General features: G+C 53.4%; 1 protein-coding gene across 5 annotated transcripts in view; it reads left to right on the top strand.

Annotated features, from left to right (window-relative positions):
- The window catches only part of SRC (SRC proto-oncogene, non-receptor tyrosine kinase), a 61379-nt gene that overhangs the window by 24803 nt on the left and 10854 nt on the right, over positions 1-25722 (top strand). For 2 of the 5 annotated variants that reach the window (XM_025400246.1, XM_025400245.1), the window contains exons 3-7: positions 12960-13127; positions 14489-14742; positions 16386-16485; positions 24185-24283; positions 24464-24567. In XM_025400246.1, the coding sequence (XP_025256031.1) occupies positions 14493-14742; positions 16386-16485; positions 24185-24283; positions 24464-24567 (553 nt within the window). In that variant the 5' untranslated portion in view covers positions 12960-13127; positions 14489-14492. Of the gene's footprint in view, positions 1-12959; positions 13128-14021; positions 14051-14484; positions 14743-16385; positions 16486-24184; positions 24284-24463; positions 24568-25722 lie in introns of those variants that run through there. The other 3 variants (XM_025400248.1, XM_025400243.1, XM_025400247.1) reach the window with 3 other exon arrangements.

Below are 25722 nucleotides of genomic sequence, written 5' to 3'. Positions count from 1 at the left end.
CCTCGCACCTCGGCCTCCCAAAGTGCTGGGTTTACAGGCATGTGCCACTGTACTCAGCCGTTTTGATTTTTATTTCCCTAATTACTAGTGACATTAAGCATCTTTTCATGTGCTTATTGGCCATTTGTATATCTTCTTTGGAGGAATATCTATTCAAGTTCTTTGCCTACTTTTATTATTAATGTAATCTATTTTTTTTTGTCTTAGCAACAGGGTCTCACTATGTTGCCCAGGCTAGTCTAGAAGTCCTGGCCTCAAGTGATCCCCCTGCCTCAGCCTCCCAAGTAGCTAGGACTATAAGCGTGTGCCACCGTGCCTGGCTTAATTTTTTTTTTTATTTTGTAGAGATAGGATCTTACTCTGCCACTCAGGCTGGAGTGCAATGGTGTGATCATAGCTGACTGTAACCTCAAATTCCTGGGCTCAAGCAATCCTCCCATCTCAGCCTCCTGAGTAGATAGGACCACAGGCATGCAACACCACGCCCGGCTAATTTTTTTTTTTAATTTTTAGTTGGGGTCTCACTATGTTTCCCAGGCTGGTCTCAAGCTCCTGGCCTCAAGAGATCCTCCTGTCTTGGCTTCCAAAGCACTGGGATTACATGCATGAGCCACTGTAAGAGATATTTATATATTGTAGATACAAGTATATGATTTACAAATATTTTCTCCTATTCTGTGGGTTGTCCTTTTACTTTCTTGATGTTGTTCTTTGGAAAACAAAAGTTTTTTGTTGCTGGATCCAGTTTTCTAGTATTTTGTAGAATATTTATATGTATGTAATACATATATTCATTTTCATAAAAGTTACTGGTCTGTAATTTTCTTTTCTTGTGATGTCTTTGTGTGGTTATGGGATCGGGTAATACCGGCTTCAGAAAATGAGTTGGGAAGTATTTCCTAGAGAAGAACTGGTATTATTTCTTCTTCAAATATTTGGTAGAATTCACCAGTCCAGCTATCTGGGCCTGGGCTGCTTCTGTGAGAAAATTTAAAATTAATAATTCCATCTCCTTATTGTTTTAGATTTATTCGAATTTTCTATTTCTTCTTCTCCTTCTTTTTTTTTTTTTGAGATGGAGTTTCATTCTTGTTGCCCAGGCTGGAGTGCAATGGCACTATCTCGGCCCACCTCAACCTCCGCCTCCTGGGTTCGAGCAATTCTCCTGTGTCAGCCTCTCGAGTAGCTGGGATTACAGGCACGTGCCACCACACCCAGCTGGTTTTTCATTTTTAGTGGAGACAGGGTTTCACCATGTGGGCCAGGCTGGTCTTGAACTCCTGAACTCAGGTGATCCACCCGCCTCGGCCTCCCAAAGTGCTGGGATTACAGGCATGAGCCACCGCTCCCAGCCTATTTCTTCTAATTTTTGATAATTTGTGTTTATTTCTAGGAATTTCATCTAAGTTATCTAGTTTACTGACATAGAATTATTCACAGTAGTCTCTTATAATCTTTGTTTCTTTAAGGTTAGTAATAATGTCTTCCCTTTCATTCCTGAGTTTAGTAATTTGAGTCTTCCCTTTTTTTCTTGTTCAATCTAGCTAAAGATTTGTCAATTTTGTTGATCTTTTCAAAGAATCACCTTTTGGTTTTGTTGATTTTCCCTATTGCTTTTTATTTTTTATTTCATTAATTTGTGCTCTAATCTGTATTCTTTCCTTCCTTGTACTAGCTTTAGGTTTAGTTTGCTCTTCTTTTCCCAGTATCTTAAGGTAGAAGTTTAGGTTATTGATTTGAAATCTTTCTCCTTTTTATTTTTATTTATTTATTTTTTTTTGAGACAGAGTTTCACTCTTGTTGTCCAGGCTGGAGTGCAATGGTATGATCTCGGCTCACTGCAACCTCTGCCTCCGGGGTTCAAGCAGTTCTCCTGCCTCAGCCTCCCGAGTAGCTGGGATTATAGGCATCCGCCACCACGCCCTGCTGATTTTTGTATTTTTAGTAGAGATGGGATTTCACCATGTTGGCCAGGCCGGTCTCAAACTCCTGACCTCAGGTAATCCGTCCCCCTCGGCCTCCCAAAGTGCTGGGATTACAGGTGTGAGCCACTGCACTTGGCCTATTTTTATTTTTTGAGACAGGGCCTCACTCTGTTGCCCAGGCTGGAGTGTAAGTGGCATGATCATGGCTCATTACAGTTCTGAACTCCAGGGCTCGAGCAGTCCTCCCGCCTCAGCCTCCCGAGTAGCTGGGACTACTGGCAGGTGCCAGCACGCCTGATGATTTTTTAAATTTTTTTATTTTTTAGAGACAGGGGTTTCACCATGTTGCTCACGCTAGTCTCGAACTCCTGAGCTCAAGCGATCCATCTGCCCCAGCCTCCCAAAGTGCTGGGATTACAGGCATGAGACACCACATCTAGACGGTTTCTTTTTTTTTTTAATATAGGATTTTACAGCTAGAAATTTCCCTTTAAGTTCTCTTTTACCACATCCTTACATTTGGATATGTTGCATCTTCATTTTCTTTCATCTCTAAGTATTTTCTAAGCTTTTTGGTGATTTATTCTTTGACTCACTGGTTATTGAGGAGCGTGTTGTTTAGTTTTCACATATTTTAATTTTCTAAATTTCTTTCTGTTATTGATTTCTTACTTCATTCTATTGTGGTTGGAAACATACTTTGTATGATTTCACTCCTTTTAAATTTATTGAGCCTTGTTTTATGGTGTAGCATATGGTCTGTCCCGGAGAATGTTCCATGTGCACTCGAGAAGAACGTGTATCTGCTGTTGTTGGGTGGCTGGTATGATTTGAATTTGCATTTATCTTATGAGTGAGGTTGAGCATCTTGTCATATGTTTGTGAGCCATTTGTTTGCTTTTTCTTCAAACTATATGTTGTCGTTCTTCTTATTTTATGGGAGCTTATTATATACATGCTAAGAAAAAAAACACCCTTACCTATCATAGAGTTGCAATTATTTTTCTTAGTTTGTTGTTTGTCCTTTGAACTTGTTTACTATTGAGCTACACAACTGTTTCAGTTTTTATATAGAGTGATTTATCATTTAAAGAATGATTTCTGGCCGGGCGCGGTGGCTCAAGCCTGTAATCCCAGCACTTTGGGAGGCCGAGACGGGCGGATCACGAGGTCAGGAGATCGAGACCATCCTGGCTAAAATGGTGAAACCCCGTCTCTACTAAAAAATACAAAAAACTAGCCGGGCAAGGTGGTGGGCGCCTGTAGTCCCAGCTACTCGGGAGGCTGAGGCAGGAGAATGGCGTAAACCCAGGAGGCGGAGCTTGCAGTGAGCTGAGATCCGGCCACTGTGCTCCAGCCTGGGCGACAGAGCGAGACTCCGTCTCAAAAAAAAAAAATAAAAATAAATAAATAAATAAATAAAGAATGATTTCTACGTCTTATGTCATGTTTAGGAATGCTTTCCCCATTCAGAGATAAGAAAATTTATTATCTTTCCCCCTTTACACACACACACATACACACACACACACACACACACACACACACATATATTTTGTGGATATGAGATTTTGCCGTGTTGTTCAGGCTGGTCTCAAACTCCTGGACTCAAGCAGCTCTCCTGCCTTGGCCTCCCAAAGTGTTGGGATTACAGGTGTGAGCCACCGCACCTGGCTCCTCCCCTTTTTACAGCTTTATGGTTTGAGTATTTTGTGGTTTAAATCTGATTGATTTGTAATTTATTGGCATATATAGTGAGACTGAGATCCAGCTTTGTTTTCTGATGTCAGACTGTTGGTCCTAACTCCATCTTAAAAATCATCCACCTTTTTCTCGCTGGTACAAACTGCCATCTTCATTATATAGTAAATTCCCATATGTTTCAGGACAACTTTTGGAATCTCTATTCTGTTCCCCTGATTTACTGATGTGCCAATAGCACACAGTTTTAATTACTGTATCTTTGTAGTAAGGTTTACTGTCTGGTTGGGCTGTTTCTCCCTCATTACTCTTCTTTTTAAGAATTCTCTGGCTACTCTTACTCAATATTTTTACTTACAAATTTAGAAATTGACTTGCCTAGTTAAAAAAAAATCTTGTTGGGTTTTTTTAATTGGGATCACATTGAACTTTTAGATTGATTTATGAATAATTTTTTTTTGACAGAGTCTTGCACTGTCGCCCAGGCTGGAGTGCAGTGGCATTATCTTGGCTCACTGCAACCTCCACCTCCCGGGTTCAAGTGATTCTTGTGCCTCAGCCTCCCGAGTAGCTAGGACTACAGGCACGCACCACCATACCCTGCTAATTTTTGTATTTTTACTAGAGACAGGGTTTCGCCATATTGGCCAGGGTGGTCTCGAACTCCTGACCTTGTGATTCGCCCACCTCGGCCTCCCAAAGTGCTGGGATTACAGGCATGAGCTACTGCACCTGGCCAATATTTTTATAATGCTAAGCTTTCTTTCATTTTATTTTCTAATTGCAATTGGTGTATATACACATAATTGATTTGGGAATGTTAACTTAATTCCCTGCCACTTTACTTAATTTGCTTCTGGTTTAATAGTTTTGCAGTAGGTTCTCTTGGATTTCCCAGATCTATACCTATACCAAATACTATAATAATACTCTTTTTTGGTGTTGTTTTTGAGACAGAGTCTTGCTCTGTTGCGCAGGCTGGAGTGCAGTGGCGCAATCTTGGCTCACTGCAACCTCTGCCTCCTGGGTTCAAGCGATTCCCCTGTCTCAGCCTCCAGAGTAGTGGGGATTACAGGCATGTGCCACCACACCAGCTAATTTTTGTACTTTTAGTAGAGACGGGGTTTCACCATGTTGGCCAGGCTGATCTCGAATTCCCAACTTCAGGTGATCCACCTACCTCTGCCTCCCAAAGTGTTGGGATTACGGGTGTGAGCCACCGCACCTGGCCAATAATAATACTCTTACTTTCTCTTTTCTAATTCCATTTTATTCTTCAATTTCTTTTTCTAGTCTTCTTTTTTTTTTTGGAGACAGGGTCTTACTCTGTCACCCAGGCTGGAGTGTAGTGCCATGATCTCCGCTCACTGCAACCGCTGCCTCCTGGGTTCACATGATTCTCCTGCCTCAGCCTCTCAAGTAGCTGAGATTACAGGTGTGCACCACCACGCCTGACTAATTTTTGTATTTTTAGTAGAGATGGGATTTCACCATGTTGGCTAGGCTGATCTCGAACTCCTGACCTCAGGTGATCCACCTGCCTCGACCTCCCAAAGTGCTGGGATTACAGGCATGAGCCACGGCGCCCGGCCTCTTTCCTTTTTTTTGAGACAGTCTCACTCTGTTGCTCAGGCTGGAGTGCACTGGTGCGGTAATAGCTCACTGCAGCCTCAACTTTCCAGACTCAGGCGATTCTCTCACTTCAGCCTCCTGAGTAGCTGGGACTACAGGTGCATGCCATCATGCCTGGCTAATTTCTTTAGTGTATTTTTTGTAGAAACGGGGTTTCACCATGCTGCCCAGGCTAGTCTGAAACCCCTTAGTCTCATACGATCCTCCTGCCTCCGCCTCACAAGGTATTGGGATTTCATGCGTGAGCCAACACACCTGGCCAAATTTTTGTGTTTTTTTGTAGAGATGATGTTTTCCCATGTTGCCCAGGAAAACTCGTGGGTCCCAGCAATCCGTCTGCCTCAGCCTCCCAAAGTGCTGGGATTACAGGTGTGAGCCACCACACCCAGCCTTCTTTTTCTAAGCTAATTGTATTGACAAGTATCTTAGAGTGGGGTTAACTGATGGACTTGTATCTTAGTTCATTCAGGCTGCTATAACAAAATACCATAGACTGGGCAGCTTAAACCATGAACATTTATTTCTCACAGCTCTGAAGGCTGGAGAGTCCAATATCAAGGTGGCAGCAGATTCAGTGTCTGATGAGGACTCTCTTCCTGGTTTGCAAACGGCCACCTTCTTAATGTGTCCTCACATGGCAGAGAGAGACAGGGCTCTGGTCTCCTCTTCTCGTAAGGGCACTAATCCCATCATAAGGACTCCATCCTTATGACTCATCTGAACCTAATCACCTCCCAAGGCTGACCTCCAAACACCATCACACTGGGGATTAGGGCTTCAACATGTGAATCTGGGGTGGGGGAAACGCATTCAGTCCATAGTGATATCCTTGTCTTTTCTGGGTTCTTTCCCTGTAAAGTGGCATTTGTAGGCCTTGGCTCCTAATCAACTCCACCAGACAAGCCCCGCCAGGACCATGCACAGGGCATGGCGCATATAGTAGGCATTTTGGAGGCCTAACTATGAAATTGACTGCAAAAGAGAGCAAGTGTCTGAACAAGATCTTCCACAGAAATCATAATAATTGCTAATTAGATATTGAGCACTTTCTATGTGCCAGGTACTTTACAAATATGATGCCATGCTTTCCTCACAGTGAGCCCCAAATTATGTAGGAAAAATCACACCAGTTCCCATTTCCCGAGGCTGCATGGCTAGGAAGTTGCAAGCTGGCATCTGAACCTGGCATTCTGGTCCCAGGCCACCTGAATTTTTTTTTTTTTTTTTTTTTTGAGATGGAGTTTTGCTCTTGTTGCCCAGGCTGGAGTGCAATGGCACAATGTCTGCTCACTGCAACCTCCACCTCCCTGGTTCAAGTGATTCTCCTACCTCAGCCTATCAAGTAGCTGGGATTACAGGCGTGCACCACCATGCCCAGCTCATTTTGTATGTTTAGTAGAGACGGGGTTTCACCATGTTGGCCAGGCTGGTCTCAAACTCCTGACCTCAGGTGATCCACCCGCCTTGGCCTCCCAAAGTGCTGGGATTACAGGCATGAGCCATTGCGCCCGGCTCCACCTGTAGTTTTTGACTGCTCTGTGATGCTTCTGCTTCCCTGGAGGGTCTAAGATGTGGGCGATGAGGTCATAGGTTGCCGTCTGACCCCCGTGTTGCTTTGGGCTGTGGGGTCATTGGCACGGTGGGCGGGGCACCAGAGGTAGGTTCTGACACCTCTCTCCTGAACCGTGAGCATCCCAGCTCTGCTGCACTGACTTGCTGTGTGGCCTTGGACAAGGTTTTAGTTTCTCTGAACCATCTGTAAAATGGGTGCAGTTACAGTCCCTGCTTCGTTGTGCTGTTGGGACAATTAAGAACCAGCCGTGTGTAAAGTGCTAAAGTGCCCAGCCTTGTGCTTGGTGTTCAAGGACCTGCCACTGACTCCTCTTATTCCCTGGAATGATCATAACAACAGTAAACAACATCGTGTGCTGTTTATCGTGCACTTATTCTTTTCCTGCCACATGAACTCTCTCTCGTACTTTTCAGTTGTTAGGTTTCTAACCCCATTTTAAAGGGCAGGAAACTCACAGGTAAAGTGACTTGCGCAAGAAAATGTAGCTACTAAGAAGTGCAGCCAGGACTCGAACCCAGGTTTGACTGGAGTCCTCTCTCTCAGCTCCTAAGCTCCTGGCCTGCTCTCCACCCTTAGAAGAGGTGGAGATGATGTTCTTCAGTGTCAGGAAGGAAGGGGCTGGTGTGTAGTGGCTGAACAGCAGTGTGTTCCGAGCATCTGTGAGCCAGGAGGTGAGAGAGAGTGTGTGGTGCCCTGTGGTTGGGCAAATCACTGTGGGAGGCTGGGACATGCTCTGGGAGGCTGGGACATGCCATGGGAGGATGGGACACGCTCTGGGAGGCTGGGACACGCCGTGGGAGGATGAGACACGCCGTGGGATGATGGGACACGCCGTGGGAGGCTGGGACACGCCCTGGGAGGACGGGACACGCCCTGGGAGGACGGGAAATGCCGTGGGAGGCTGGGACACGCCGTGGGAGGCTGGGACACGCCGTGGGAGGATGGGACACGCCGTGGGAGGACGGGAAATGCCGTGGGAGGACGGGACACGCCGTGGGAGGACTGGACACGCCGTGGGAGGACGGGAAATGCCGTGGGAGGATGGGACACGCCGTGGGAGGATGGGACATGCCGTGGGAGGACGGGAAACGCCGTGGGAGGACGGGACACGCCGTGGGAGGACTGGACACGCCGTGGGAGGACGGGAAATGCCGTGGGAGGATGGGACACGCCGTGGGAGGATGGGACATGCCGTGGGAGGATGGGACACGCCGTGGGAGGATGGGACATGCCGTGGGAGGATGGGACACGCTGTGGGAGACGGCAGCAACACCAGCTGCAGGGCCGTGTGGACCCAGGTGATGGCTTTAGGCCTCATCCACAGGGTTATGATGGGAAGCTCTTGAATATTTAAAAAAATTCTCATTTTAGAAAATCATGACAAAGTCATTTCTAAATGTCAACTGATACAGGGTGTAAAGTGAAAAGGGATTTTCCTCTCCCCATCCCACACTTTTGAGATGAAACATTGTGATGAATTTGGAATCCTTCCAGAGCTTTCTTTTTTAAAAGTTTTTTTAAATTTTTAATTTGTATGGGTACATAGTAGGTGTACATATTTATGGGGTACAGGAGATATATTGATACAGGCATACACTATGTAATAATCACATCAGGGGAAGTAGGGTATCCGTCACCTCAAGCATCTATCATTCCTTTGTGTTACAAACAATCCAATTCTACTCTTTTTTTTTTTTTTTTTTCGAGACATGGTCTCACTCTGTCGCCCAGGCAGAGTGCATGTATGTGTGCAATTTCCTTTCTTTCTTCTTCTTCTTCTTCTTTTTTTTTTCTTTTTGAGACAGGGTCTCGTTCTCTCACCCAGGCTGGAGTGTAGTGGCGTGATGATAGCTCACTGCAGCCTCAAACTCCAGGGCTCAAGTGATCCCCCCACCTCAGCCTCCCAAGTAGCTGGGACTACAGGCTAATTTTTAATTTTCTATAGACATAGGGTCTCACTATGTTGCCCAGGCGCAATCTTCTTTACAGAGATAATAGCAGCTCATGTTTGCTACAGGCCAGACACCACACTAAGCTCATTGCCTGCATTATCATGTTTGATTGCTGACAACCCTTTTCCAGAGGAGGAAACTGAGGCCCTGAAATGCCAAGAGGAGATTCTACACTGCCACCGCCTTCTTTTCACTGAAACAGTGTGTTGGGGCTTCTTCTCGGGCCACTCTCAGCTCTCATTCTTTATAATGGCTGCACTGCTGTCCACTTGGTGACTGCAGCCCCTTTATTTAACCAGCCCCTCTCTGAGGAACACGTAGGTTGTTAGTGGCTTTCCGTGGAGAGTTTTAGGCGGGGGAGGCCCGGCTGTCTGTGAGGTTTACAGAGCCACCTCTGGCTGCGGGGGGGAGGGTGGGCTGGAGGGACCCACACTGCTGTGTCCAGGCCCAGGACCACAGGGCCCTGGCCTGAAGGACTGGAGATAGACAGCGTGGCGGGGAGGGATGCGCTTGAGGAAGATTCAGGAGCTGCCCCAGGGCTCCCCACAGGCAGAGCCCCGCACAGGGCTTGGCACGTGGCAGGTGCTCTGCGAACACCTGGGGAATGACTGGGATGGGACGTGCAGTGGTGTCGCTGAGTCAGTGATGGGGATGGGGGTGGGGGGGATGCAGGCTTAGCGGGAGGTGCTAGGCCACTTGGGGACCTGCTGAGCTCAAGGCACCGGGAACACTGAGGGAAAAGTTCGTATGGCAGCAACCCGCCACCTCTTGAGGGAGAGAGGCATAGAGCGGGCCCTGTCTGCTGAGGAGTTCAGAGCCCGTGGTGAGGAGTGACTTCCCAAAGGAAAGGGGCCACCTTTCCCTGAGAACCTCAGGCAGCCCCAGTACAGGGCCCCCACTGCTTCCCCTTGACCCCCGCAAGGGTCTATCTCTACCTTGGAGGCTGCAAGTGGCGGAAGAGATGAGGGGAGGTTGGCCTCTCTCCAAGGAGCAACTCATGGTGACTTGTCGGTTGGGCCGCAGAATCAGGAAGCCCAAGGACAGAGCTCTGCGTCAGGGAAGAGGGTGGTCTCTCCTGAGGTCCCACAGCATGGAAGCAGCCCCCCGAGACTAACTCCCACCCTCACTGAGTCATCGAGTGAATAGCTGTGCAGCTTTCGAGACCAGCCCGGCCAACATGGTAAAACCCCATCTCTACTAAAAATACAAAAAAAATTAGCGAGGCATGGCCAGGCGCGGTGGCTCACGCCTGTAATCCCAGAACTTTGGGAGGCCGAGGCGGGTGGATCACAAGGTCAGGAGTTTGAGACCGGCCTGACCAACATGGTGAAACCCAGTCTCTACTAAAAATACCAGAATTAGCTGTGAGTGGTGGCGGGCACCTGTAATCCCAGCTACTCAGGAGGCTGAGGCAGTAGAATTGCTTGAACCCGGGAGGCGAATGTTGCAGCAAGCCGAGATCACACCATTGCACCCCAGCCTCGGCAACAGAGTGAGACTCCATCTCAAAAAAAAAAAAAAAAAAAAGAATGAGAGAGCTCAAAGTGGCCTGAGAAGATGCTCCGAACACACTAACAGACTAAGTGAAAAGAGGGAGGCGGCAGTGTAGAATCTGCTCTGGGTATCTCAGACCTCAGTTTCCTCATCTGGAAAGTGGGGGCCACAATGCTACCCGCATGACCCTCAGTGGGCCATTCTTGCTCAAGCACGTTCTGCTTGGAGCTTTCTCAGGCTTTCTCTTGGACTGGGGCGGGCTGCTTTATCCTCTCACGCCTCTGCCAAGGCCATCTGGCTGCTTTGTGAGAGAGAGTCCCCGGAGGTAGGAGGTGTGGCCCGTGAGTTTCCCCACCAGACCCGGTGAGCAGCCCCTGATTCCCACCTGCCCAGTGTAGTTCCCTGGCCCCTTTTCACTCACCCATGCTGTGCGACCTCAGGCAAGTTCTTCAACCTCTCTGTGTCTTAATGTCCTCAACAGTAAGATAAAGACGTGATTAGTATTTACCTCCTAGATTATCATGCGGAGCCGATGAGTCAATGTTTGCAAAGTACTTAGAGCAAGGTCCAATTCAAGGTCTGAGCTCTGGGAGTGTTTGAATACCACGGAATGATATTTAGTCTTTTCAGTGCGGCATTGCAGGAACAAAACAGGATGCAAATTATACATCCATGCTCATTTAGTCTTTTGTCTATTCTGCAAATATTTCCAGAGCACCTAGTGGGTGTCAGGCCCATCCCGGTCTCTGGGGGCCTGGAGATGGATCCTGCCTGGCCCTGCCAGTCGCAGGTGCACAGTGGAGGTTACTGGGTGGACCCCAGCTTGTTGAGTCTTGCGTTGCTGTGAAGCTGAAAGGAAATGCACCACCACACCCAGGTGGTTGTCTTGTAGGGGCAGAATTCCGGGGCATTTTCTTTTCTTTTTCTTCTTTTTTTAAATCTTCCGGTAGTTCCCAAAGAGTCCACTCTGAATGATAAAAGTTACCATTTACGGAGGCCTGGCAACGTTCTGCGCCATCCTGAGCGTGTTCCGTGTACTTCCCTCACGGATTCTCCCAGCAGCCCTGACATGGGTGTTATCCCCGATCGATAGAGAGGAAAACTGAGGCGAAGGGCGGCAGGCCAGGATTCAAACCAGGGAGTCCGTCCAGCACTCCAGCTCTTAACCTCGACCGTCTGCCTCTCCACAAACACCAGGACCAAGCACCAAGACCAAAAAAACTGTCCCACAAAGCAACAAACATTGTACTTGGTGGCTCAGGTCCCCTTAGCTTCGTCTTAAAGGTCCTTGTTATGCTTTTTCTGAGTGCCCCAGTGGGGAGTGGTCTTCGTGTTCATGTAAGAGTGCAGGGGTCAGGGGCTGTGTCTTTTCTTCTTGTCCTCTTCCAAGAGGGGATATGTATCCTTGATACTGGAAGGGCCCTCAAGGTCTAGCCCTGGCTCTCTGTCTCCCTTCATGGCACAGCAGGCAAGTACCCATTCTCCTGTCTTTGATTACCTCCAGTGACAGGGAGCTCACTCCTCAACATTTATTTTATTCTGAAGAAAATTGAGGCTCTTAAATAGTTCTTCCTACATAAAATTTTTTAAAAAAGTTTTTACTTCCTCTCAAAGTCACATAAACAAGTCCCCTGCTTTGGGGTCCTGAGGCAGGACCTGGCTAATTCGTCTCTATGTCCCCCTATAGTGAGGAGCACAGGGCCTGCTAGTAGGTACTATAAATGCTGCACCAGGAAGCAAGTGGCTAGGGGGTGGGCTGGTTGGGCCCCCAAAAAGCCTCAGGCTGCAGGTAACCAGGTCAGCAGGTCCTGCGGGACACCAGCTGGGTGAGTGCTGATGGGCACCGTGACCTCAATGGAATGGGTTGCCATAGAAACTGACTTTCCCTATCCCCAGGTTCATTGACGTGTCCCTCAGGAGACTGTGGTAATCCCTTGGGCTGTTGAGCAGGTCTCCCCAGGGTCTCCCCAACCCCACATTCTCAGAGCTGGGTGGTCCCCAGGGAGCATGCAAGCCATATCCCCATTGTGCAGCTGGGTAGCTGGAGGCCCCGTGGACACAGGGGACAGGCTGAAGTTCACACAGGCAGGGGGCATCTCATAGCTGGACTGGGTGCTCAGGGCAAACAGTCTTGCCTGAGGACCCAGCCAGTGGGTGTTTTCCCCACTCATGGGTTCTCAGAGGAAATTCTGGACTAATTCCCAGGCCTTCTGCCTCCCTAGAGAATAATTGGAACCCACCTCCCTGGTGTGTCCAGGATCACACAATATCAATAACAGCTGAGGTGCAGGGTGACCTGCTATGCCCCTAGCACTCTACAGTGCCTCATGCACTTACCACAATGACCCCATCGTTACAGATGGGGAAACAGGGCATAGAGAGAAGTGAAGTCACATGCCTAAGGTCACATAGTTATTTAGGGTTAGAGCCAGGATCTGGACGTGGAGAGCCTAGCTCCAGAGCCACGCTCAGCGCCATGCCATACCCTGCCTCACTCTTGCTTTGAGAGGATTGAAAGAGCTTTGGGAGGGTTGAAGGGTACTTTAGGTCTAGGAGACTCAGCACTGGGCCAGAGCCACAGTCTGATGGACAGTGATTGGAGAGTGGATGCCATTGGGATTTCTCTTTCTAACGACATCCTTAAAACAGTGCTGAGATGTCTGCTTTATCCCTGCTTTGCAGATGAGGACACTGAGGCCCAGAGAGGGGAAGTCACTTGCCTAGGGACACACAGCGGGGAGAGGTGGAGGAGGGCTTCTAGTTCGAGACCCCTGACTTCACACCTGGTGTTTGTGCCAAGACTCCAGGCTGCCTCCCAGGTCCTCTGGGATAGCCCCTGCCTTCTACCAGGTGAGATGATGGCCCTATCAGGGTTCAAGATGGGTGGGGAGACCCAGGCCAGTCTGAGTGGGAGCTGGGACCAGCCAGGGTCCAGGGCCTGCGGATGGGGAAGTGGGAGGCAGAGGGTGGTGGCAGGACTGTGGGTGTCAGGGGGAGTATTCAACTTGGTTTTTTCTGTGTTTCCCTCTCTCTGGAGCTCCCAGGTTTCTGGCTCTAAAGTCCCTTAGCTCTTAAATAGTAATTCATTCGTTCAGCTGTTTACTGAGCACCTACTGTGTGCCACACCCCATGCTAGGCACTGGTAGCACAGCAGTGAACAAGATGAACAAAAGCCCATGACAGTAGTCACATAACCACATGAATTCAAACAACAAAAACAAAACAGGACCACATGTTATCAAAGAGAGACAGAAGTCAGGGGGACCCAGTGAAAGGGTTTGGGGGACACTTCCCGAGGAGGGGACTTTTGAGTTGAGAACGGAAGGAAGCACCAGTTACCCCGATGAAGTGGCCAGGCAAGAGCATCTGGGCAGTGGGAATGGTATGCACGAAGGCCCTGTGGCTGGAGTGAGCTGCCAGTCATCTCTGCTTCAAACCTCCCGCTGTACGGCCTTGACTGCCACTTTTAGCACCTTTCCCCAGCATTAGGCAATTCCTGTCAGCCACATATTCATTCAACAAACCCTCAGTGAGCCCCCTCCATGTGCTAGGTGCCCGGGACATAGGCGTGGCTCAGATACTGTCCCTGCCAGGAGGGAGGGAAACAGTGACTCAGGGGGAGGTGGGTGGGTAAGGTCGGGGCTTCTGATTATGAGGCATTTATTCCGTTCCTGGCCCTGGACCGAGGAGGCCTTTTGTGGATGGATGCCATCCTTACGCTCATTTTACAGATGAAGCCATTGAGGTTTTGAGAGGCTAACTCTCCCAAAGAGGCTGGTGCCCCCGTCCCCCCCGTTTTTTCTTTTTTTCTTTTTATTTTTTTTGAGACGGAGGCTTCCTCTGACGCCCAGCCTGGAGTGCAGTGGCAGGATCTGGGCTCACTGCAGCCTCTGCCTCCCCTGTTCAGCGGTTCTCCGGAGTAGCTGGGACTACAGGCGCGTGCTACCATGCCCGGCTAATTTTTGAATTCTTTTTTTAGTAGAGACGGGGTTTCTGCATGTTGGCCAGGCTGGTCTCGAACTCCTGACCTCAAGTGATCCGCCCGCCTCGACCTCCCAAAGTGCTGGAATTACAGGCGTGAGCCACCATGCCGGGCCCTGGTGCCTCTCTTTGGGCCTCGTTTTCCCCATCTGTGGGATGGGTGGGAGGGAGGCCGGCCAAGGGGCCCCGGCAACCCTGCCTGTTCCAGTGTCTCCTCTCTTTCCAGCCAGGACCATGGGCAGCAACAAGAGCAAGCCCAAGGATGCCAGCCAGCGGCGCCGCAGCCTGGAGCCCGCCGAGAACGCGCATGGCGCTGGCGGGGGCGCTTTCCCCGCCTCCCAGACCCCCAGCAAGCCAGCCTCAGCCGACGGCCACCGCGGCCCCAGCGCGGCCTTCGCCCCCGCGGCCGCCGAGCCCAAGCTGTTCGGAGGCTTCAACTCCTCGGACACCGTCACCTCCCCGCAGAGGGCGGGCCCGCTGGCCGGTCAGTGCGCGGGCGGCGCTGGGTCCTCGCCCTCCTGGGGCCACGGCGGGGAGGCGGCGGGGCTGTGTGCCCGGGGTCGCCTCCTCTGCGCAGGCCCTTACTCTAGCCAGGAGAAGCGCCCCTGGGTGACTTGGGTGTGCGGGAGGGCAGTACCCACTGTGAAGCGCTCCGCGCCGCCGCCGCCGCCTTTGGGGTGGAGCAGGCGCAGAGGACGCGGGGTCTGGTGAAGGGAACCTAGTGGGACGCTGAGGCCCAGAGAGAGGGGCGGCGCGGGGACCGGGCCTGAAGCTGCTGCCTGGCGCCCAGGCCTTTTTCGTTGCCCCGGTCCGCCCAGAAATGAGTCGGGACCCGTGGCCCACGTGCGGCGGAGGGGTCGCCCGGGGAACTGGGCACCGGGCGGCCCCGGCTGGGCCCGCGCCAGGATGCGCCCCTGCGCCCTCTGCTGGCGCTCTGCGGTCACCGCAGCCCCGGAGAGGGCCGCTTGGAGAGCCTCCACGCAGACTTCACTCAGACCCGTGCACTCTCCCCACACGCACACGCTGGGCCACACACACGGCTACACCCCTGCCCGAGACACGCACACGTGCAGAGTGGAGACAGGGTCACAGACACCCGCGGACACATCCCCAACGCAGATGTATCCAGATACAAACTCACATACATGCACAGGTGACGTCACACTTGTAGATGAAGACACGCGCATGCCGTCAGACGCGCATTCAAAGACACACGCAAGACACAGACACATGCTCAGCTGGAAGTCACCATCGTGGCCGCCCAGACGACAGATGCACACGGGTGCATCCAGAACATGCGAACACTCAGAGACACACGGACAGGCCTGGACCCCTCAGACGCAGACGCACGCCCAAGAGAGAGAAACAGACCCACAGACACACTATTCATTTGTTCAAGAAGTATATATGGAGCTCCTACTACAGGCTGGGGCTCCTCTGCTGCCCAGGCCCCAGCGGTGCAGACGGAACCCACCTGGGGGAAGGAAGCACAGGGCAGCTTGTGGAGGGTGTTAGAAGTGGCGCTGCGGCCAAGACACAAAACAGGCAGGGAGGGAGGGCTGGGGGATGTGTGGAGGTGGAGGCTGTAGCTTAAAATGGTGGAAGGGGGTACGGGGGCCTTTTTGAGGGGACAGTTACTTGGAGCCAAATCTTCCTGGACACCAGGAGCGCCCAGAGTGACACACTTTACGGAGAGAGAGCAAGTCTCCCTGGGGCAGTGTTCTTCATTCACCGCTTTGTTCAGCCTACAGCTCTTTCTTGAGCACCTACTATGTGCCTGGCTCTGGAAACAAAACAAAGATGCTTGTTATTGGGGACTTCTGGTCCTAGAGCAAGACAGGCACCAAACAGATAAGCCGGGACCCAGCACTGCCCAAAGCCCCGGGGGCGGACACGGAGAGGAAGGGATGCTCCCGCTCCCACATGCCCTTGCAGGGATGCGCAGACACACGGATGCAGTGGACACATGCACAGGCCCATCTTCACTGAACCTGACCGTGTCTTTGGGCTGGGCGCTTGTGGTGTGTGGGAGACAAATCCCCACTCCTCCTGGGCACAGGGCCCTCCTGCCCACGCCTTCCCTGGGTGTGGCTCCACCATTCTGACACACCCCACCCCTCTCTGCAGGTGGAGTGACCACCTTTGTGGCCCTCTATGACTATGAGTCTAGGACGGAGACAGACCTGTCCTTCAAGAAAGGCGAGCGGCTCCAGATTGTCAACAACACGTGAGTGCCCCCTTCCCTACTGCCCCTCAGGGCTGGGTGGTGGGACTTCAAAGCGGGCAGGGGCTCATGCAGGATCTGGCATCAGGGCAGCGCAGTGCGGAGCCCAGGGCAGTGCGGAGCCGGGCGCCTGCTGCACTCTCGCCCTGGGCAGCACCTGCTGTCGCTCCCCCAGCCGTGGGGAACTCCTCCCAATCCCTGGCTCTCGCTTGCTCCCTCCAGCCCTCTCTCAGCTTCTCCCTCTCTCTGCTTCTCTCTTGCTGGCCCTTAGGAGGAAGGTGGATGTCAGGTGTGTACATGCTCTGTGGGCGGCGGGCTGGGCAGGGTGCTTTGCGGGGGGTGGGGGCTGCTGTCTGCATGTGCTTCCACTCCCTGCCTGTGATCTCTGGCTCTCTTGGCTGCTCCTCACCTCCCAGCTTCTCCTCTCCCCCCCACCAATTGATTAGGTCCTGGACCTTAACCCCAGGCTGTGATCAGGGTCCCCTCCGTTGCACTCTCCTGCACACCTCCTCCCCATCCACCTTCCTACTCACTCACCCTCCCATTCTGCCCCGTCAGCCCACCCAAGTGTCCGCTGCATGCAGGACCCAGTGCTGTGACTGGGATGGCCTGGGTGGAGAAGGCCTTGGCCACGCCCTCCTGGAGCCAGCATGTGGCCAGGGAGACAGCCCATGGCCCCAGTCCAGGCCAAGAGTCAGGCAGTGGACGAGCCCAGAGTCAGCTCCTGGAGCCCCTGCTGTGGGCCTGTCTCTGGTGATGACCACAGGGATTGGGAGGGTCAAAGGCCTCGAAGGAAAGCCAGTGAAGTTCTCTGGCAGGTGGCAGTGGTGGAAGGGCAGCTTGCGGGAGGGGGCCGGGCTGGAGGGGGCTGACGCCTTCGCGGGTGTGAGAGGCAGGGAGGTTCTAGAGGGCGGAGGAGAATCGATCCCTGGGTGTCCTCGAAGGCCTGGCTAAGGAAGTTGGGAGTTTCCACTGCCCCGAGCGTGTCTGGCTTGCTCATACCCCACTTACTTGCCTTGCGCATGCTCTTCCCTTTGCCTGAAATGCCCTTTCTCCGGTGTCTGCCTGGAGAACTCCTGTTCATGGCTCAAGATCAGTGCAGGACTGCCTTCTCAGGGGGCAAAAGGGAACAGAGGTGCCAGTTGCCATGCCAGTCGTCTCCACCCGTGTCCTCGTATTGACTCCTCTCTGCAGTCTAGCCAGGGTTGAAGTGATCAGGGAGGGGCTGTCTCCATTTTGCAGATGAGGAACTGAGGCTCAGCGATGTGAAGGTCCTTGTCCAAGGTCACACAGCTGCCAAGTAGCAAAGCCAGGACTGGAACTGAAGCAGCAACTTTCCGCCCTCCTCAAGCTGCTCTTGGCGGCGGGGGAGGGGGGGTGCGTGAAGGGGAGGGGCTCTCCCAGCTCCCCCTCCCCCCTTGCATGGCAGAGTCCTGGTGCGAAGCTACAGTTTTCTTATTGTCACCAGCTGCTTGTGTCTGCTTCCCCCCTAAACTGGGAGCTCCTGGAGGGCAGCTCTCTGGTGCACCTCACTTCTGGGTCCCCATAGCACCTGTAACTCAGCACAGTGGCGGGTGCCCAGCAGGTGATGGTGAACAGGATGAATGAACAGCAGTGACAAAGTCACCATTTCTTGTGCTCTCTATGTGAGCCTGCTGAGTGCTTGAAGTCGCGTTATTTTATTTATGCATCACCATAGCCTTGAGAAATGGGAAGTCTTACTTGCACCATTTTACAGATGAGGAAACTGAGGCCCAGAGAGGTGAAATGACTTGCCCAAGGTCACATGGCTAGTAGTGGCAGAGCTGGAAGACTAGGCTGGCCCTCCAACCCATGGTCCTTTCAGAAAGGCTCAGTGGAGGTGCAGCAGAGGCCACAGGCAGGAGGGGCCTGTGCAGGGGAGGGGCGCCAGCGGGATGGCTTTGAAGTCCTGGTGGAGTCTCTACCAAGCGTCTCAGACTGGGTGACAGCTGGGGCAGAGGTGTGGAGGCAGGAAGGGCTTGGATAACTTTGGTTCTGCCTTTTTCACCTGGAGTCAGAGGGCAGCCCCATGCTTGCCTTTTTCCAGCCCTTTCCCTCCACTCTTCTTGCCTTCCAGGGGGGTGCGCTGGGGGAGGTTTGGCCAGGAGGCTGGGGCTGCCAGGAGGCCTGGAAGTGATGGAATCTCATTCAGGGAAGACCCTGGGTAGACTGGGAGATGGGGGTGGGTGGATTGGGAGCCCCTCCTCATATCACAGTGCTCCAATGTTCCTTCACTTAGACGTCAGAGATGGTGGCTGAGCGCGGTGGCTCACAAATGTAATCCCAGCACTTTGGGAGGCTGAGGCAGGAGGATCGCTTGAACCGAGAAGTTTGAGACCAGCCTGGGCAACATAGGGAGATCTGGCCTCTACAAAATATAAAATTAAATTAGCTAGGTGTGGTGGTGCGTGCTGGTGGTCCCAGCTATTCAGGAGCCTGAGGTGGGAGGATCGCTTGAGCCAGGAGTTCAAGGCTGCAGTGAGCCCTGATCATGCTACTGCACTCCAGCCTGAGTGACAGAGCAAGACTGTCTCAAAAAAAAAAAAAAAAAAAGAAGTGAAGGAGTGGGGTGTAGGTGGGGGCTGGTATTAGTAGAAGAGGAGAGGGAAAGGGATTTGGGGGCGGGGCTTGGTAGGAGATGGGCCACCTGAATTTAAGGTGTTCGAGTCTCCCACCTCACCCGGGTCCCGCCTGCATGCACATCCTTCCGCCATCAGTGCTCAGGGCCTATTACTGTGTAGTGCCTCCCCCACCCTGTAAGAGTGAGGGACTTTCTGAATCTAGTATGGGGCCCAGGCACGTGTGGGGACTGAGCTGGCTGTCAGGGCAGTAGAGAGAGAGGAGGAACCTGTCTGTGGATGGGGTCTGGCTAAGTGGGAGTCCTCACAGTAGCAGACCCAGAGACCCCCCGCCATGGATCTTGGTGCCACGTGGCCCTGGGTCCTGGTGTTCTGGGTACCGTGTGGCCCTGGGCATGAGGAAGCCCTCTGGGGCTGAGGTCTGACTGCCTCAAGCTCCCTGACCTGACATCCGAGTCTCAGGAGTCAGGACTCCTCTGGGTCTGATTCTCGGTTGCTCCCTGAACTGCCCCTTCCTCCCACCCAAATTCCAGGAGCTTTCTGGCAGGCGCTTCTGGGCAACAGCGTCTCAACTGGCCTCTGCCTCCTTGCCCTGCTCATGGCGGCAGGGGGCACCTCGGGAGTCCAGAGCCTTGGGGCCCTGCCTTCATGCTCTCCTCCAGAGACCTTTGCTGGCTTCACCCCTGCCTCGCTCCTCCCTCACCCCACAGACCATGTGCCCCAGGCCTTGGGGCTTGGAAACTTGGCCTCCTGCTCACTGCCCGCCCGGCCAGCCTCAGCCGTGGTGCACCAGCTCAGCGGCCATCCCCAGAGCCCTCCCAACCAGTCCCAACAGCCCAAGGGAGCGAACGTCAGTGCCCACGCTGGCACATGTCCTGGGTTCCAAAGCTGCCGTGCCCCTGAGCCACATGCCACCCTGGCTGGAACCCAAGGATTAGGGCCCCAAAAGAGGATCCTGGGGCTCAGAGAGGTGAGGTCGGTTGCTTAAGGGCCACACAGCTGGTGACCAGCAGTTGTGAAAAATCACAGCTCTGGGACTCTTGGCCCCTCTTCTAGCCACGGGTGGGAAGGCAAGGGGTTGGGCAGGAATGCGCGATTCCCTTCCTTCCCTGCTTGCTGCCCGCCTTATGAGGACCAGGCCCCAGGGAAGGTGCTGGATGCAGTAGAACTCCTCACCCTGATGGCTTGATGCCGCTGTGACTGACGACCGTAGCCACCAGAGGCAGGTTTGAGCCTCCCAAGCCCCTGACATGGGAAGATGGGGATTGATACCTCCATTTCACAGGTGGGCAAACTGAGGCTCAGATGATCATCACGGTCATTATCTCTGTTTACTCTGAGCCCAGCTTGACGCTCACTGTTTACACACTTTGCCTGCAAGGGAGATTCTGTGAATATTGTCTCCTTTTTACATATGAGGAAACTAAGACCCAGAGAGGGCAGGGTACTTGCCCAAGGTCACACAGCAAATCTTTATTGGAGACCAGGACTGTGCTGCTTTGGTTTTAAAAAAGGTTTTGGGGAGTAGGAAGGGGCACTGTGGAAATATCGATTTAGTTGTTTCTAGTTTTATTTTTTAGCTAAATCCAGATCTAACAACTGATGCATGTTGTGCTGGGCTCTGATATAGCTTTTTTTTTTTTTTTTTTTTGAGACCGAGTCTTGCTCTGTGACCCAGGCTGGAGTGCAGTGGTGCAATCTTGGCTCACTGCAATCTCTGCCTCCTGGGTTCAAGTGATTCTCCTGCCTCAGCTTCCCAAGTAACTGAGATTACAGATGTACACCACCACGCCCAGCTAATTTTTATATTTTTATTAGAGAAGGGGTTTCGCCATGTTGCCAGGCTGGTCTCGAACTCCTGACTTCAAGTGATCCAGCTACCTCGGTCTCCCAAAGTGTTGGGATTACAGGCATGAGCCACCATGCACTGTCTGTTCTTCCATTTTATATCCTGGGAGGGAGACATGGCTAACCCTGCAAATGAGGAAACTGAGACTGGTGAGTGTGGTGTGGAGGGGCCAAGATCACACAGCCAGCAAGTGGTGAGCTGGCATGGTGTCTAGGGCAGTCCAGCACTGGAGCTCATGCCCTCAGACCCCTCTAAATCAGGGGCCAGGCTGAGACTGGATCTTGGGTCCTTCAGTAAAACTGGAGTGCATCTCATCTCTCTCCCTGTCCCCTGTGAAATGAAACCCCCGGACTGGACCATGAAACCCCAGACTCACAGGTGGGCTGACTCTGGGGAGTGAGAACCCTGCTCACTGAAATCTGGGTAGTGTCGGCTGCGCTCCTCTCGTTGTTGGGCCCTGCTTGGCTGACCTCCGATCATAGGCCTCCTGCCAGCCTTCCACTCTGAGTGGGTGACTGGAGGCTCCCCAGAGGCTGGCCAGCCTGCAGACGGTAGCTTTGTCAAACGGCCTCAATTTTTAGCATCTGGCCTTAGACCTTGGCCCCTTCCCGCTGTGGCCTGTCCTCTGCCCCAGCCCTGCAGCCTCCTCTTTCATCTGCCACTGACTTTCCCAAAGGTCTCAGCCTCTCTGGGGCCTGGGGAGGCCTACTGTGCCTGGCTGTGGACAGTCAGGGGCACTGCTTCCCACTCTTGCTCTGCCGTTGATTGACCGTGTGGCAAATCACTGGCCTGTCTGTGCCTCGTTTTCCCCCAAATGGAGGCTTTGAACTGAAAGATCTCAGAGAGCTGTTTTCTGTGATTTGAGTCCTTGCTTTGTAGCTTTGGGCAAGTCCCTGCACCTCTCTGTCCCTCAGTTTCCCCAACTCTCTAAAGAAAGTGCTGGCCGGGGGTGGTGGCTCACGCCTGTAATCCCAGCACTTTTGGAGGCCGAGGCGGGCAGATCACTTGAGGTCAGGAGTTCGAGACCAGCCTGGCCAACATGGTGAAACCCCGTCTCTACTAAAAATACAAAAAATAGCTGGGCTTGATGGCGCTCGCCTGTAATCCCAGCTACTTGAGAGGCTGAGGCAGGAGAATCGCTTGAACCCAGGAGGTGAAGGTTGCAGTGAGCCGAGATCACGCTGTTGCACTCCAGCCTGGGCGATAAAGCAAGACTCCATCTCAAATAAATAAATAAATAAATAAAGTGCTGGGCTACTCTGGCCTGGGTGCTGTGTGCCCCTGCGCTGATCCCTTGACACTTCTGAGCCACAGTTTCTTCATCTGGGGGCCCTGCCTTCCTCCCTTGCAGGGTGGCCTTGAGGGTCAGTGGGAGAGACAAGTGTGGACACCCCGGGTGGGTATACAACAAGGAGGTAGGTGGGGATTTGGGACATCCAAAGGCTTCTTTCCTTGAGGTGGATCTTGCCCCCTTACTCCAGGGTCCTCCCTCCAGTAACCCCACATAGCTTACTTCCCTGCCTGAGTGTGTGTCCAGCCATCACAGAGCCGAAGACAGGCCACACAGCCCCAGTCACACGCCCTCGCCTCACTCCATCAGGAGGGGACACCACACCCTCTGGCTCACTTCTGGCAGAACCCCAGGGTCTCAGGTGCTCACCTGTCCTCCGACAGGTCCCTGGAGAGCTCCCCAAGCTCTGCTCCCTCCTGGCCTCAACTTCTCCATCTTCTATATGGGCTGAAGAATATGGCCAGGGGCAGCTCAGAAGAACTGGGAGCCAGGGATCCAGGTTTAAGTTCAGATTGTGTGACTGTAGGCAAGGGCCTTTCTCTCTCTGGGCCCTGGTGGTGGGTGGGGGCCACCCTGCCTGCAGCGTGTCTTCTCAGGGTCGTGGTGAAGTGCAAAAGTGGCCTTGGATTGAAAAGAGCCTAGCAAGCTGTCAAGCCCTGTTGCACCCTGTAGGGGGCGCTCCTATCTGGGAGTCAGGAGCCCCGGCCTGGCTGTGTGACCTTGAGCAAAGAGGCCTTTGCTTCTCTGGCCTCAGTCTTCCCAGCTGTACAGTGGGAATGAGAGGGGGCTGGACCCTAGTTCCCAGGTCTCCCTGCCCATTGACCTCTCCTCACTCCCTGTGGACCCTGTCCCTGTCCCCTTGGTTGCTTTGGATGTGAGGCCTCTGTGGCTGCCCCCTCGTCCCCTGTCCCCAGCACCGCCTGGCTCTCCCGCTCTCTCCCCTGCTCTTTCTGCCACTCTCCGCCTCTCACCACCCCCATCTCTGCCTCTTCTCTCCTGTTGGGCTCTCGCTCTCTCCTCCCTCCTCTGTGTCTCTGGACCCCCGCTCCAGCCAGACCTGGTTCACATTCAGATGGCTGCAAAGGTACTTCCGCCCCTCCCCGCTCCCACCCAGGCCCAGGGGACCCGACCACGCCGGGAGCTCCTCCTGCCCCATCCCCATCACCCGCCCCCCCCCTTTTCCTCACTTTCGCATAGAAGTGCCCTGGGCATCGGGGCTCTGCCACCTCACCCCCTCTGACAGGGCTCACTGTGTGACTTTGGGCAAGTCCCAGCCCCCTCTGGCCTCAGTTTCCCCCTGCAGATGGGTAGGCTGGAGGAGGGGGCCTGTAGTTTTCAACTGAGGAGCCCTTTAGGTGTGACCCGTGATTTGGGACAGAGGCAAGCCTTGCTCTCGTTTGCAGGGTTGGGACCTGGATGGTCACTGGGTCCCAGAAGGGCCCCTGCTTGCCTCCACCCAGGTCTCACCAGCTCCCAGGAGCAGGCTTCCGAATCTCAGAGCATGGGGACACTTTCAAGTCTCACTTGACTTTCTCTCAGGCAGGAATCTCTTCTATTACAACCTTGCTTGCCCGCAGAGACAGGGGGCTCCCTCCCTCCCTCCCAAGGCAGCTCTCCTCATCTTGAGATGTCTTGGTACATCTGAAAGGAAGCGACTTTCTTCCTGTCCCGGGACTCCTCCCCTGTGGATTTGAGCCTCAGATGACTAAGGCCGGTCCTGCCCTGGTCCTAGACAAAGTCCATCTGATCCAGCTTCGGCAAAAAGGCGTCTGGGCCAGGGAGGGGAGGAGTTCCAGGCCAGCTGGACCTGGCATGCTGCGGGGACTCATGCTGGCCCCACCACCTCCCTGGGCCTCCCTCAGCCACTAGAGCCCTGAGCACAGCACCTATGAGGATGGTGGGTGCTGGGCTTGTGGCTGACGGCTCCCTTCTCCTTTTCTCCCTCCTTCTGTCCCTGCTCAGAGAGGGAGACTGGTGGCTGGCCCACTCGCTCAGCACGGGACAGACAGGCTACATTCCCAGCAACTACGTGGCGCCCTCCGACTCCATCCAGGCCGAGGAGTGAGTACTGTCTCTGGCTGCCTCTACCCGTCGTCCCTGGACACTGCCGGTGCAGAGCACCTCTCCTGGGCTGGGGTGGGAGGTCTGGCTGCCCAGCGCCCCAGCCATATCCACGGAGAAGTGCTGTGAGTGGGCAGAAGCCCGGACAGTCAGCAACATCCTCCGTCCTCCCACTCCCAGGTGGTATTTTGGCAAGATCACCAGACGGGAGTCAGAGCGGTTACTGCTCAATGCGGAGAACCCGAGAGGGACCTTCCTCGTGCGAGAAAGTGAGACCACAAAAGGTACGAGCACTCTCGTTGGCCAATGGATACTGAGTCTTCTGTGAGTGGTTTGAGCTGGGTGTTTCGGAATGAGCAGGAGTTTGGTTTGTGGAGTAGGGAGGGAAGAGCCTTCCAGGTGGAGGTAACGGCAGGATCAAAGTCAGGGAGGTGCATTTGAGGAACGCTGAGTAACCTGCGGTGGCCAGATGTCCAGAGAAAGATGAGGCTTAGCCTCTCTGGCCTCAGTTTTCTCAAATGAAAGATGGGCATAGGTTGTCTGGAGGTTTTTCTGAGTGTCACACAGTAACAGGCTTGTTCCCAGGGTAGGTGCTGCTACAAAGAGCCCCGCTTCTTCCCCTTCCCCAGGGGTCCCTGGGCTGCACTGGATTCTGGAGGCTGGCTTTGCCCTCCCCCAACCGCAGTCCTGATCCCTGCCCCTCTCATGTCCCTCCCCTGAGCCAGAGAATGAAGACCATCCCCTTTCTCTCCAGCCCCTCTGAGAGTGGGTTGCAGGTGCCCATCACCATGGCAACCAAGCGGGGCTGCTTCCTGTGGGCCTGGGGCTCAGCGGGAGATGGGGAGCAGAGCATCCATGTCGAGCCGTGCATTTACGTACAGTTGTGCGGCCGTGTGCGGGTGTGCACGCTGTGTGTACGTCTGGGCGTGTGTGTGTGTGTGTGTGCATGTGGGGTGGAATTGTCTGTGTGTCGCTGTGTGGGAATGGACTGTTTTGGTTTGTCTGGTGCCCGAGGGCCTGGGGAGCGTGTACCTGTATGAGCATGTGGCCACTGGGCACGGGCATGCCTGTATGTGTATGCACATATGGCCAGGGTTGGCTTCAGTCTCAGGCCTGTGGCTTCCACATGCACCAGCCAGGCCGTCAGTAGAAAATCACGGTCGCCCAAGGCAGGTTTTGAGTCCTCGGGTGTGGGTTTGAGCCCCAGCCCTGTCTCTGGCTCGCCGGGTGACCCCAGGCTGGCCACTTCCCTCTCTGGACCTCATTTCTTCTGTACGCTGGGATCGTAACCTCCTCCTGAAGATTGCAAAGGGGAGGTCTGTGGGCTAGGAGGGCTGGGCTTCCCCCATGCCTATGCACTGCCTGGCCAGGCTCCTGGGAAGGCCGTTCCTGGCCACTGGAGCCTCTGCCCTTGCCTCCAGGGCTCAGCCTTGTTCCCT

Source organism: Theropithecus gelada, chromosome 10 (assembly GCF_003255815.1).
Source record: "Theropithecus gelada isolate Dixy chromosome 10, Tgel_1.0, whole genome shotgun sequence".
NCBI lineage: Eukaryota > Metazoa > Chordata > Mammalia > Primates > Cercopithecidae > Theropithecus > Theropithecus gelada.
Note: the sequence above shows the minus strand (reverse complement) of the source record. Positions and strands in the feature narration are given on the sequence as shown.